Here is a 12,903-nt window from a genome sequence, read left to right as displayed (position 1 = left end):
TACTATTATTTATTTGCTAGCTTGCTAGCACCAAACAGCTGCTCTTTATAGAATTTCATCTCCTCAATGCTCTCCAGAATGTCCTCCCTGGCCTCATGCACCTCCTTCTTTGGGGGTACCGCGCTCAACAGCCCCTCCCCTCCCCACCGCCTGACAACCTCCTTAATTGTACTCACATCCACTATCCGATAGTGCAGCCACTCCAGAATTGCCGCATACGGTCCACAGGCCAGAAACGCTTTATCCGCGTGCACGCTGTTGCCCGCCAGCAATGCAGTCCGTGGTTTTGGTATGTACCGCTTGATGTAGGCGAGCAGGTCGGCGGCCGCGGCCTCGGGCGTCACGGTCGAGTTCTGGACGCGCTGCGTTAGTCCAGTACGGCCGTGGGTGTCGATGCACCACTGCGACATCGAGTCGAGCGCGCTCTGCGGGACATGTATCACGGCCTCGAAGCCGGTTGCGTCGAGGAGGTTTAGGTCGGCATCGGTGATAAAGCAGCAGATTTGGAGGATGTGGTCGGTCGTCGGGTCGAGGCCCGTCATCTTCGTCAGTAGTGAGAATCAGCTGTCAAGAATCGGGCGGCGTTCGAACCTCGCAGTCGATCCAGACTAGGGGATCGGTGGACCGTGTAAGAGGCATATTGGGCGTAGTCTGGGTCGTACTAAAGATATAAAGGGAGTGTAGACATGTTGCTTGAAAAGGTGCAGGAGGAAAGTTCCGTCTGCGGAAGCCATTTGAGCTCCGAACAATACGTAATAATCCATACAATGCTATCCACTCTATCCTCTCATAGTAAGATTTTCAATAAAGAGACATCTCTAGCAAATGCCATTCCTGCCTCCTGCTTGCTCCGTCATTCACATAAAAATACCGCCACAAAAGAAAATAGATAAAGTTAAGATTCCAATACGGGCCAAATGTTATGCCCCTAGCGCCAATCCGTCACGTCGTGAAGAGTTGATATGTCAAAAATAGAATGATATGAGATGTGCATGTGGATAGATTCCCCCGGTCTCCTAACTAAAGCTCCTCGTCCACACTGTCAGGTGGATTCATCGTTTTGGGAGATTGTAGAGATTCATCATGACTAGGGCCGAGTGGAGGCTTTGAGTTATTTGTGACACTGCCGCTCTGAGCACCGCTGCCTAACACATCGCTTATTTGTTGCGAGAGTCCTGATCCCATCCTTTGTCGAAGTAAAGATTCGTCTGCTTGCGAGACACTGGGACGCTGCTTCTTAAGCGGGCTGCCAAGGAATTCCTCGCCGTTCAACGTATTCGTCGACTGCCCTTCCAATGTCCCGGTGGTCGTGGGCGCCGAGGTTGCTGTCGCCGCCGGAGGAGTTGTGGAAGTGTTCGTTGATGTCGGAGTGGCTCCGGTTGTCTTGGGACTTGCCGTATCCCGACGAGAGCTGCCGGCAAGCGACGCGGCCGAGTGTTGGCGTTTAAGCTAATACGAGTTAGTCATGAGGCGTTAAAAGTTGAGAAATCATACCTTGATCTGTCGCAAGCCCTCTGCCAGCTCGCCCTGTCGTCTAATATCATCCGGGGAGAGGTGTTGGTCATCTTCCTTGTCTTCTTCCTCGTCTGCCTGGTTGAGTATCCGGTCGTCTTCATCGTCATCACTGTCCATATCATCGTCGTCCACCACCCCTTTGTCCTTCTTGCTCTTCCGTCGCCCTTCAGTGTTGTCCCGGAAATTCAGAAAACCCACTGTTCCTCCAGGTTTTAGCGGGCCAAGGTTAGCGAAATCAAGCTGCTGCGATCGGCGTTTGGCTGAACCAGGGGTCTCTTGCGATTTGGAGTCTTTCAAGATGCCCATTTTCTGTAGTTGTCCTGTGCAGCGTCAGTTCATGTTCGTCACGGTTTAGATTGTACTTACGTTCTCCCCGGTACATAAAGGTGAAGATCGCATATGGCTTGTCAGACGGGTCAATCCCAGTGACTGTCTGCGTGCTGATCGACTTCGGGTCGAGTGTTTTGGGCTTCGCAAAACTAGTAGTGTGGTCGATATCCTCGTCACCACCGCCCTGACCTCCCTGGCCATCCTCGTCATCGTCATGAGCATCGAATTGGGGCGAGTATTCTCCTCGTTTGATTTCTCCCGAAGCTAGAACACGGAAGAGAGCGACCTTGATCTGGCCCGTAGATTCCGGAACTGGGTCATCGTCGGAACTTGCGAGCGAAACATCATCGTCGGAAACATCCTCCAACGGCGACCTGGTATCATTGCCATATCGCATAACACCCTTATCGCGCTTCTTATCGTCCATATCCAGATCGTTGTTGCCATCTAATGCGCGTTTGGCCCTGCGTTTCTCCATTTTCTGGCGTCTCCGTTCGATCTTCGCTGCCGCGTCCTTATTGCCCTCCAAATCCAAACCATTAAGCCATCTTTCCAGTCCGACCTCGCGGAAAAGAAACTCTCGCTCTGCAAGTCCACCGCCCTCCGACTCTGGAACGCTGACCCATCGCGAGTTCACCCAGGTCTCCTCCCCCCGCCGAAGCAGGGTAGCGACCTCCTCCTTCTGTCGGCCGTCGAAGTAGATGTAAGCGGCGACGGTTTCGTTCGGAGAATTGGTCAAAGCTTGATACGGCGCAACCGTGCTGGTATAGAGACCGCGCTGCTCCGTCTGTCCCGGGAGGCCACCGACGACTTTGGGCTTGGGGTGGGGGTTATCAGGCGTCGGCTTTCCAGCCGAGTACGGCACATCTTGCCCCGGATTCAATAGGGTGATGGAGATGGCAAAAGTAGACTGCTCCGGTTTTCCACCAGCTGTATCCGGGATCTTAGGCGGCGGTACGGGGATGTAAGATGTGATACGCGAGGCTCGGGACTGGCGCTGGATCGAGTACTCAGGTAGCGGTCCGTCCGGAGTGTGTATACTAACGGCGAGCCCTTTGAAGCAGGGCATGACGGAAGTGCGGATAAATCTAAAGTCGAATGCGCTCCGTAAGATTTACCGAACTGAAGTCGAACTGATCAGTCAATGAGTGGTGAGGTAAAGGAGAAAAACCAGTGCTATCAAATAGCCAAGGAAGGAACTGGTGGCTGGTGGGAGGCGGTCAGGATAACTTGTGCTCTGTCGAGTCTTAAGAGATCGCTGATGGTTTATTGGGAGCCAGACGAGCTAAAAGATGTTTCTTGTATTGCTCACTTCTTTCTCTTTGTGTCTCAAAGACCCTGGTAATTCGAGTATAGCGGGCGATTGTTGTGGTGCGGAGTGAGGGACGGACAGCTAAGGAGGGGCGACGAGCAATCAGGAAAGTCGTCAACAATGGGCGAATGAGCTTCAGCTGCATGCAAGGTAAACTCAGTGAGTCTCAGCTATCACAGAAGCACGATGGCATACCGCTGGAAGATTGACTGTTGCTTTATGGAAACATGGAAGGGTAGGTAGAGTGACAGCGAAAGTCCCGATGGTTTGGGTTGGGTGGGAGGAAGTCACTCGTCAGGTGAGGGAAGATCGACGCCGCCCTAGCTCATGCCGATGTATACCGTGACTCTGCAATATCTAAGTATAAACACTATGATGATCATGCGGCCTCAGGTTTTTAAAGTTTTATTTTGGGATATATCAAGAGACTTTTCATAATTACAGATAACGACAGTCTCTTATCAAAACCCACGGCGTGCGCTCCTCCCTAGCGAAGCCAGAGATCAGGAAATCCCGGTTCGGCCTCGAAAATAACTCAGCTTTCCTTCGTTTCTGTCGCTCAATCTCGACTTCAAGCTGGGAGATGCGGCCCAGGACCCGCACGTGAGATTCCACCAAGAACAGCTCAAGCATATCAGTCGCGTAGCCCCTGGGAGCTTATAGTTCGTCCCCCAAGTCCTAATGCTCCCATCGTCCGGAGCATCACCTTCATTGCCAGTTCGCTCAATAAGAAGTCAGGAAACGAATCCATCGGCGGCGAACTCAGGGCGCTTGGTATGGGAAGTTAAGGATATTGCGAGGAGAGCAACCTTTCGGCGCTGGCTCGGCCTGATTCTCACGACGGGATGGGCTAAAAGATCGAATGCTCGGGTGGAAGTATAGTTTAGGTTGTTGCCGATGGGCGGAGGTGCGCTTATTGAGGGAGAAGCGGATTTATCTGCCACCGCGTCTGAATCAGCTGCATCTAACGATTTCGGAAGATCCCATATGTTGCCATGACTGCCTCGTATCATTGTTTGTGCGCAGCTAGAACGCTACGGAGTGCTGTGATTGCGACAATTTGTTCAATGTGACCTGGCAAGCTCTCCTGCCCCTTTTCTGGTCGCACACATTATCGACAATCCAAGTATGCGCCCTCGAAAGTCTGTTGAGTTAACTCGCACTCGCACTGGTAATGTTGCTCCGGTATAGTTGGTGAAGGTGGCAGTAACGGCAGCTGCAAAGCTGCTCGCATTTCGGCTCAAATCCACATCAAAATGTCTATGAAGACCCCGTAGGCAAAAAGTGCCGAGCATAGACTGGATATGGTGCCTCGCCATGTTGGATGCGTAGCACGGCATAATGAGAAAGCGTCCCTAGATAGCTGAGGTGAGTGAATACTCTACAATTATGGCGTCCAGATTAATTCACATACTGTCGACTGTTGTCAAGCGTCCATTGGAGCTGTTGCGATGAGGTCGAGTGACTTTTGCCTAAGGCTATGTCAGTTGCTAGAGTCATACATCACACTGACTGGCGTCGGAACGGAACACGTACTTTGATGGTCTAGATAAATTGAGAACTTGAAGTCCGAGTCTTCTCTTGGTTCCCTTGACAAGTCTTAACATCGTTTTTGCGGCAAAATCTCTGCCCGGTATAGTCATTAGTACGGTTGCAGCTTCAATCAGAAACTAAACAGGTCAAACATAAGCGAAGATCTCGCAATTTCCGCAGTGCAAATGTCGCTTCATAATGAAGCCGGCAGAAATTGCACTTCATGACGGCACCTTGGGCGTTCACAGACTTTAGAAAGGTGTGATATCTGAGCATCGTCATCATCGTTGGTCAGGTAATTACAATACCCAAAGTGTTGAAGGGAAACACTCTCGCTTGGCGGCTTCATCCTCGAACTGTTGTTAGAAGATATCCAAGAGCAGTGCTCCTCCTCTCTTCTACATGCACCGCCTTGTAGAGCATACATTAGAAAGAAGGTCTTGTCACCGCATCCTCATATCGCTTCCGAACTGATATTTTTCATAGGGATTACTGAGTGATAGAAGCTGGGTCAGCTTTAGGGAATTGTCAGCAGATTGGCATGTGTTCAGCACACACACTTCCCAAGTCAGAAACTTTGACCAGAGACTCACTGTTCAACGCGGCTGCTTGTCACGCATTTGTTTGGGCAAAGCCTCGTATAACAAATGGCATACCTTATCATGGTTTGTTTCGACCTTTCAATAGATGTCTTCATCCGGTTTGACCAGGAGAGTTCGAATCGAGAACTCAGAAAAGCGGACAAAGGATTTGTCAAACTGCAAAGATCTCGCACGGACAAAGCATCTGCTTGCACACATTGCACACATTCCATAGTGAGACAAGACGCTGGATATCATCGTCTCAGTGTCAGGATCATCCTCGTGGCATTGCCGTACACACCCCAGAGCGAATTGAATATTACCTCAGAAGGGGGTAGGGGCCTTTAACAACACACGTGTTTGTGCCCACTCGAGAACTAGGCCTCTCCATGAAGACGTTTATTGCCTGGCTCTGGAATTCATGGAGAGAAACAGCCCAATCCTTGCACGAGTACTACTATGATCCTGGAAGACTATCGAATCGATCCTTGGACTGTGTGCCGTTCTTTAAGTAGTTACACTGAATTATGGCTTTGGCTCCTTTCAGGAAGAGTGAAACAAACAGGCACCGCGTCAGCTCAACAAGGAACCAAGTGATCTGACCACCAGCCTCGGGTAACTTCGGCTTACAAGCTTGACTCCCTCAAAGAGTCACCAACGACCTGATAATGCATCTGGAGAGGGTTTACATCTTCCGATTGGGATCGATCTGTCCTACAAGCATATGCTTGTGCTAATCTGATACTTGTTGTTTCCGATTCGCAGAATTCGGATGAACTCGAAACAGTGATCTTGAAACAGTAAACTGGGAGGCTGGGAAGTTGTTAACCTCACAACAGTGGTCCAGGAGGACGGACAAGCTTCAAGACCTCTGCCAACTGGATCCGATTCCGAGTCCAAGCAAACTTGCACTAGATCCAGGTCATATAAGGTTGCTGTCTTCAGTTTGGTTACCTTCCAAAGCCCCCCAGCACCATTTTTTAAACCATTGCTTGCGCACTCGGTGGTCTTGTCGTTGCTTGGCTATTTAAGACCCAGACCTGGCTCCCAGTGACTACTGCGAATAAGTTGGTGGACAGCAGAATTCGCCGCACGCAGAATCCGGTGAGTTTTCGGTCTTTGATACTACAGGAACTTAAATTTTCGAACTTTAGATACGCAAGCGGCTTACCCTCAGTGATCGATCAGGAGTAGCAGTTGGGTCACAAGCGGGTTCCATGCTTCCGACTTGTACCCAGATTATCCAGGTCCCAAACTAATGTTACCAAGGCCAGTTTGCCCGATTTCCAGACCCAGATGGCCACGTGCGTTGTGGAATGTGACGGGGAAAGCGCTCAACCGATGCATCTCCATACCTCCACGCGAGCCTCGAGCCTCGTGTCTCCGTGACCTTTGTCCGCAATCGTCAATAATCTATCACGAGACCACCTATTGCCGACTGACACTACTGCTCTGACTGCGATGAGTATGTGCCAATATTTTTGTTTCCGGAGATGGAGAGGAATTAGGACACAGCCTTCAAAGACTGGAATGTGGAATCTGGAAGAGAACAGGAGGCTAGGAGTATTGGCTGAATAACTATGCTTGCAGCCCGATCTGAAAGAAGAACTGGGCGGCTCAGTTTCTCGATGATTAATCTACCTCAGATTCCTCGAGAGGTCAGGCCAAGGAGCTCAGGACCGGGCCTAGCACCTCGTCTCGCGCTTTGAACAATCAATTCGACCTTGCAAACTCTATTGTCCTCGAAAGCGAAGAAGACATTCCCCGCTCTAGGGTGGTACAACCACAGATGGGACGCAAGCAAAGAAGCGATCTGAGTCTACCGAGGCTATAATCGTGCCCTCGAGAACTCGATTCCAGCTTAGGGCACTCTCCTCTATAGGAGACAGGATCCTGCCCCGAGTAGCACGTTGAGTAACCTTCGATCAAGCTGCTCTTAGCGCACGCTGGACTGTGGCCTTAGCTGCTGCTACGCTCTGAGACGGACTTAACCATCGTCATGTCTTGTCCTTCAATGGTTCCAGACTTGCATAATCGTAACGCAGGGTAGCCACCACAGCCCTCGCCTGCAATGGCCCCAAATCACAGATAAACGGCCAACGGCCGTTGTTTTTCTCGGTTGATTATGCGGAATTGCTTGCTTCCTTGCGGGAAAGGCAAAAGCTTCGATATAGTGGTGAAATTGCCTCTGATTAAAGTATCCTAGCAGTGACCTGGCACGAGGGTTGTGAGCAGTTTGGTAATGGCCTTTCCAGTCTTCACCTGGGCATTGTAAAAGTAATATCTAGCTCATAGGTCATATCCCACACAACAGCCACCTGATTCCATGGGCCCACAGTTAATTCCCGGAAGCAGAGTGTCTACTGTGGTTGGAGAGCTGTGAATAACACAAAAGATTGATTGGATCCGGGGAAGGAAATCTCTTTCTCTCCTCATTCACTCCCACATATGCTGCTCTGCTCTGCTTCTCCGCCTTGAGGTCTTATTTACCCCAGCTCTTCTGCATTTTCAGTTCCCTTTCTTTCCTCCTCACCTCATCAAGGTTATTCTTCCCACATATTCCTGTGCTGCAAGCCTCACATTGCTCAGGACCTCTTGTTCTCTGCATTGTTCTCTGCATTGTACATTGTCCTCTCTTACCCAAGCATATCATATATCATTATCCCTCTGGAGTTCTACTGGTTTTACTGTCTTGTCTTGCCCATTGATTGAAAATGGCAGACGAGGTGGGAAAAGAGCACCCGACTGAGATGCCCATAGAACACGTTGAAGAGGTCCGCAGACGAGGAGAGAAACTGTATGTCTAGATTCTTAGTACTATGACACCAACCTTGCTGACAACACGCAGGAGCAGCGAGAATGAGGACATTGCTGAGAAGGGTGCTACCGAACACGTCGATTTGAACAAGAACACCTCGGCCAAGTAGGTAGACATCCAGTATATAGACGTTCTGCTGACTTCTCGCAGAATCAAGAATCCTCTTGCAGACCTGACTGAGGCTCAGGTGCTCCGCGACGTCGAGGAGTTTGCCCGCGAACATGACCTGACCGATCTCCTTCCAAATCTACGCAAAGGGGCCCTGATCGCTCGGGATTCGGAGAATTATAGATCTGTCCCTGGAATCACCCCTCAGGATATCCGTGCTATCCAGGACGAAACCGACCACAAATGGCGTCAGCCTCGTGCACTCTACTTTACCATCATTCTCTGCTCCATAGGAGCTGCCGTTCAGTAAGTCCATCCTGCATTTCGGCCTAGGTAAGCAAAGCTAACAGTCAACAGGGGCTGGGACCAAACGGGGAGCAATGGTATTAATCTAACTTTATTATGATACGAACCCCCTAACAGTGTCCCTAGGTGCTAACCTAAGCATGCCTTCTGCTCTGGGTATCCCCACGAAGGATAACCCAAACGCCACACTGAACCAGTGGCTCATTGGCATTATCAATGCGTAAGTGCCTCAACAGATCGAAGTACGGCGTACTAGGCTAACATCTCAAAGCGGCCCTTACATTGGTAGCGCTCTTCTTGGTTGCTGGTTGTCCGATCCTTGCAACTACTATCTTGGTCGCCGCGGTGCAATCTTCGTTTCCTCTGTTTTCTGTCTAATCACGCCGTTCGGTCAGGCTCTCAGCCAGACCTGGCCGCAACTCTTCGTTACCCGTGCTCTTCTTGGTATCGGAATGGGCCTTAAGGCATCGACTATTCCAATATTTTGCGCCGAGAACACCCCCGCCACTGTACGCGGTGGCTTGGTTATGTGCTGGCAGCTATGGACCGCGTTCGGGATTTTCCTCGGGACGACCGCGAATTTGATTGTCAAGGACATGGGTGACCTGGCCTGGCGTATGCAAGTTGGATCTGCTTTTATACCTGCCATTCCCCTTGTTGTCGGTGTCTACATGTGTCCCGAGTCTCCCCGATGGTATATCAAGAAGGGAAAGCTCCGCGCAGCGTACGAGTCTCTCTGCCGTCTCCGCAACACGACCCTCCAAGCCGCCCGGGATCTCTACTACATACACGCTCAGATCAAGATTGAGCAGGAGATCTCCGGCGAGGGATCTTATATTTCCCGCTTTGCTGAGCTGTTCACAATCCCCCGTGTCCGCCGTGCCACTCTTGCGTCGTTCACCGTCATGATTGCCCAGCAGATGTGCGGAATTAACATCGTTTCTTTCTATTCGTCTACCGTCTTCAGTGAAGCTGGCGCATCCGACACTGCGGCTCTCTGGGCCTCTTGGGGGTTTGGCTTAGTGAACTTCCTGTTTGCCTTTCCTGCTGTATGGACAATCGACACTTTTGGTCGCCGCAGCTTGCTACTCTTCACCTTCCCTCAAATGGCCTGGACCCTGCTTGCTTGTGGATTCTCTTTCTACATTGACCAAGAGTCAAAGGCCCACCTTGCATTAATTGCTCTTTTTATCTTCTTGTTCGCCGCGTTCTACAGTCCCGGAGAAGGCCCAGTCCCGTTTACCTACTCGGCGGAGATCTTCCCTCTCTCCCATCGTGGTAAGCATCAGTCCTGCGTGCAGAGGTCAAAACTCGCTAACTCTGTCTAGAGGTGGGAATGGCTTGGGCCGTTGCGATTTGCCTCGGCTGGGCAGCCGTTCTGAGCATCACCTTCCCCCGGATGCTTGCTGCGCTTACACCTCAGGGTGCCTTCGGATTCTATGCGTAAGTCTATCTTCTCTATGTCGTATCCTTGATCCTGTAACTGACCATTCTCTCTACTCAGCGGCCTCAACATCATCGCCCTTTTCATGATCTTCCTCTGGGTCCCCGAAACAAAACAGCGCACCCTCGAAGAGTTGGACTACATCTTCGCCGTTCCTACTCGCACTCACATGCGCTACCAGCTTTTCCAGGTTCTGCCTTGGTGGATCAAGCGCTACATTTTCCGCAAGAACGTCCGTCTCGAACCACTCTACAGATTTGACCACGTCCAGGAGGCTATCTGAAAGGGTGGACGTTAATTCACAATTGAGCGCAACCGTCACGACTGTATGAGTTAACGAATGGGCAAGACATCCAGACAAACCAGATCTTCAAAAACAAAAAAAGATAACAAAAGAAAAGAAAGAAAAGAAGAAAAGAAGAAAAGAAGAAAAGAAGAAAAGAAGAAAAGAAGAAAAGAAGAAAAGAAAGACCATAGAGACATCTGCCTGACTTGTGCAGACGGACTAAACCGGCTACAGTGAGATTTTTCTACGCTTTCACTTTCTCCCAGCGTGGGTGGAAGCACGCCGCTGGTCTTTCTCAACTCGCTCAGCTCTCCTATTGCCATCCTAGTTTTTCTGCTACATTGTTGCTCATTTAATTCTTTTCCATTGTTAGTTTCCAGCATTTGTGGACTCAATCATCTTGCCAGACCTTGCTGTCTATTGGAATCATTCTGTCTTGTTCTCTTTTGATCGAACTAGATTAGAAGATGGTCATAGTTGTATGGTAAAGGATAATTAGATAGATGTCTAGACTTCTAGACTTTTCCCATCACGTCATGTACCGTCAAAATCTCCTGTCTTTTGTTTATGCGTGTGTCAAATGTTTCTTTTAGAATGGAATTGGATTTACCTTTGGCTGTGGTGGATCGGAATGTCTGGCTTCATTTGGCTTAAAGTCTAGGATAGATAACAAAAATAGCAAGGCTTCTTCAGTTACGCAGGAGGAATTACTTCTAGGGCCGTGTTGTATTGCTGAGGTCATCCCTTCCTACTCGGCTAACCCCCTTCTCAACTTCTATCATAATACGTACAGATAATACAGATACGTACGCATCTATAGCGTGTCATGAGCACAACGTAAACCACATATCTGGGATTTTCCTTCCTTATCATGGTTTGAGTGAATATAAGCCGTTTTTCGATGTATCCATGGGTTGGTAGGTCTTAGTCCCTGTAGGGGCTCGAACAGTGGCAAAATAGGAAAATGCGGGATATGGATCGATCCTGCGAGGATCCATCAAAGATCCATACTAGAGTTTTAGCTTAAGAATCAAGTGTCATTTCTGTCTTTCACAATAAGAGTCCATTCTTAAGATCTTTGTATCCAGCTTGGTACAGTGGTGGAGACCACAAAGTGACGACAAAGTGAAGTCTATTAATGCCTTGGCTTCGTCTTCAACGGGCAGTCGTACTATCTCCAGCTTGGAAAGTCACCCCAAGTTTACGATAAGTAGCTGCCCCAATGCCCATTCGAGCTAAGCTATAGCGTCCGCTGTCTCTAAGCGGCACGCCCTTAGTACCATGGACCTGGGGGATCATTCCAAGTACAAAATATAGTGAGATGCCACTTCTCCTTCCATCCAAGGCGGATACTTGGCGAGCTATGTCCAGGTGGAGCGGCTGAAGACTTGTGTTTGATTATGTACCAATCGTCGAATCAGAGCTGTCGCATTACTTGCATTCTTGGGCGCATTTCTCATAGGAGCTTGTAACTTGAGCCATTATCAACTTATGGGGCCCTTCATTCAAAATACGCCTACAGAGTATCCCGAATATAGCCCCGGCTAATATACATAATAAGCGGGAAATCAACTGGTCGAAGCATCTTCGGTATATGAGATAGAGCTGGATGGCGCTACGTTCGCAATGAAACTGGTGAGTATGGCCGATCTCCATCAAGATATCTACCCAAAAATAATCCTTATCACAGCAGATCAAATGGTATCAATGGTCTTTGACGTCGCAATAACGTCCTCTGAGGTAGGAGCCCCTGGGAAGGGACAGTGTCTCTACGAGACCGAACTTGTGGTGAATTTGGGAAAAATGAGTATGCAGAGGACCGCAATTATCGAACCTTATGCTAATTATCTGAAATCAGAAGAGGGATGAAAACGCGGTGAAGCACTCAATTCGCACTACTATTGAGCATCTGGAATCAGTTTGTAGAATCCGCTGATCTTCATCCGCAATGAAGTCATCGCAACAGAATCCTAAGTTCGATCGACTCTTGAGTTATGCATAACTACTATCAGCTCACAAATTTGATACAGTTTAGTCTTCAAGTGCGATATAATTCCGGCATTGCAATGACGAGTCAGAAACACGATAATAGCGGTCAGCTTGGCACAGGATAAGGTGATCTATCCTCTGCCCCTTAATGCATGGGGCCTGAAGCATAGTAGCCATGCCTCCTCTCGTGTTCGTCAGCTGTATTCTTGAAGGCGGGCTTGGTCGAGCCTTCATCCAACATATGGTCGCTCTCTATCTGGAAAACCGTTCTTGAATGATAATGAATGAGGCTTGTTGAGAAATCCTGTACATTGAAGTTTCCGCTTTAAGTATTTTGCCATAAGATGACCAAATAGTATGTGTCTGCATTCCACGTAAGCTCATTGCCAGCCGACTGCACTTATCTGTCCTTTCCTGGTGCTTCCACCTCAGGAGACATGGACCCCTGGCGGTGTACATTTCTACTAGGCTGAAATCACTCAAATTCTAGAGTATTTGTCTCCCCTTATCAATACGACATACAGCTTACTGGTTTGGTATATCATAGTTCTTACCGTTGCTATGTGCCTGTTATACGCTAATCCAAATTTGGATTAAGATCAGCATGTGATTAGGGTTGGAAAACGAATGCCTGTTTTTGATTGGGAGGCAGGAAGGCGCTTCTCACTGTGCTGGTATATA

General features: G+C 49.3%; 3 protein-coding genes across 3 annotated transcripts, besides 1 other annotated feature; 1 reads left to right on the top strand and 2 right to left on the bottom strand.

Moving 5' to 3' along the window:
- Positions 1-12,903: part of a sequence feature (contig 1.51 915..1114266(-1)) that runs on past both edges of the window.
- ANIA_10348 (oligoribonuclease) lies at positions 6-679 on the bottom strand (the record flags this gene model as incomplete). The annotated part of the gene is made up of 2 exons (XM_050612608.1): positions 592-679; positions 6-542 (listed from the first exon to the last, which is right to left on the bottom strand). The coding sequence occupies exons 1-2, from the start codon at positions 637-639 to the stop codon at positions 6-8; spliced, it is 585 nt and encodes a 194-aa protein (XP_050468514.1). The 5' UTR covers positions 640-679.
- On the bottom strand, positions 1,021-2,914 carry ANIA_10373 (uncharacterized protein; the record flags this gene model as incomplete). Its single annotated transcript, XM_655380.2, has 3 exons — positions 1,021-1,449; positions 1,495-1,835; positions 1,882-2,914. The coding sequence occupies 3 exons, from the start codon at positions 2,912-2,914 to the stop codon at positions 1,021-1,023; spliced, it is 1,803 nt and encodes a 600-aa protein (XP_660472.2).
- On the top strand, positions 7,986-10,230 carry ANIA_02869 (sugar porter family MFS transporter; the record flags this gene model as incomplete). The annotated part of the gene is made up of 8 exons (XM_655381.1): positions 7,986-8,068; positions 8,120-8,194; positions 8,240-8,503; positions 8,555-8,580; positions 8,621-8,723; positions 8,775-9,781; positions 9,832-9,946; positions 10,008-10,230. The coding sequence occupies 8 exons, from the start codon at positions 7,986-7,988 to the stop codon at positions 10,228-10,230; spliced, it is 1,896 nt and encodes a 631-aa protein (XP_660473.1).

The sequence above is a fragment of the Aspergillus nidulans genome, chromosome VI (genome assembly GCF_000011425.1).
Source record: "Aspergillus nidulans FGSC A4 chromosome VI".
Classification (NCBI taxonomy): domain Eukaryota; kingdom Fungi; phylum Ascomycota; class Eurotiomycetes; order Eurotiales; family Aspergillaceae; genus Aspergillus; species Aspergillus nidulans.
This window is presented reverse-complemented; position numbering and strand designations above follow the sequence as displayed.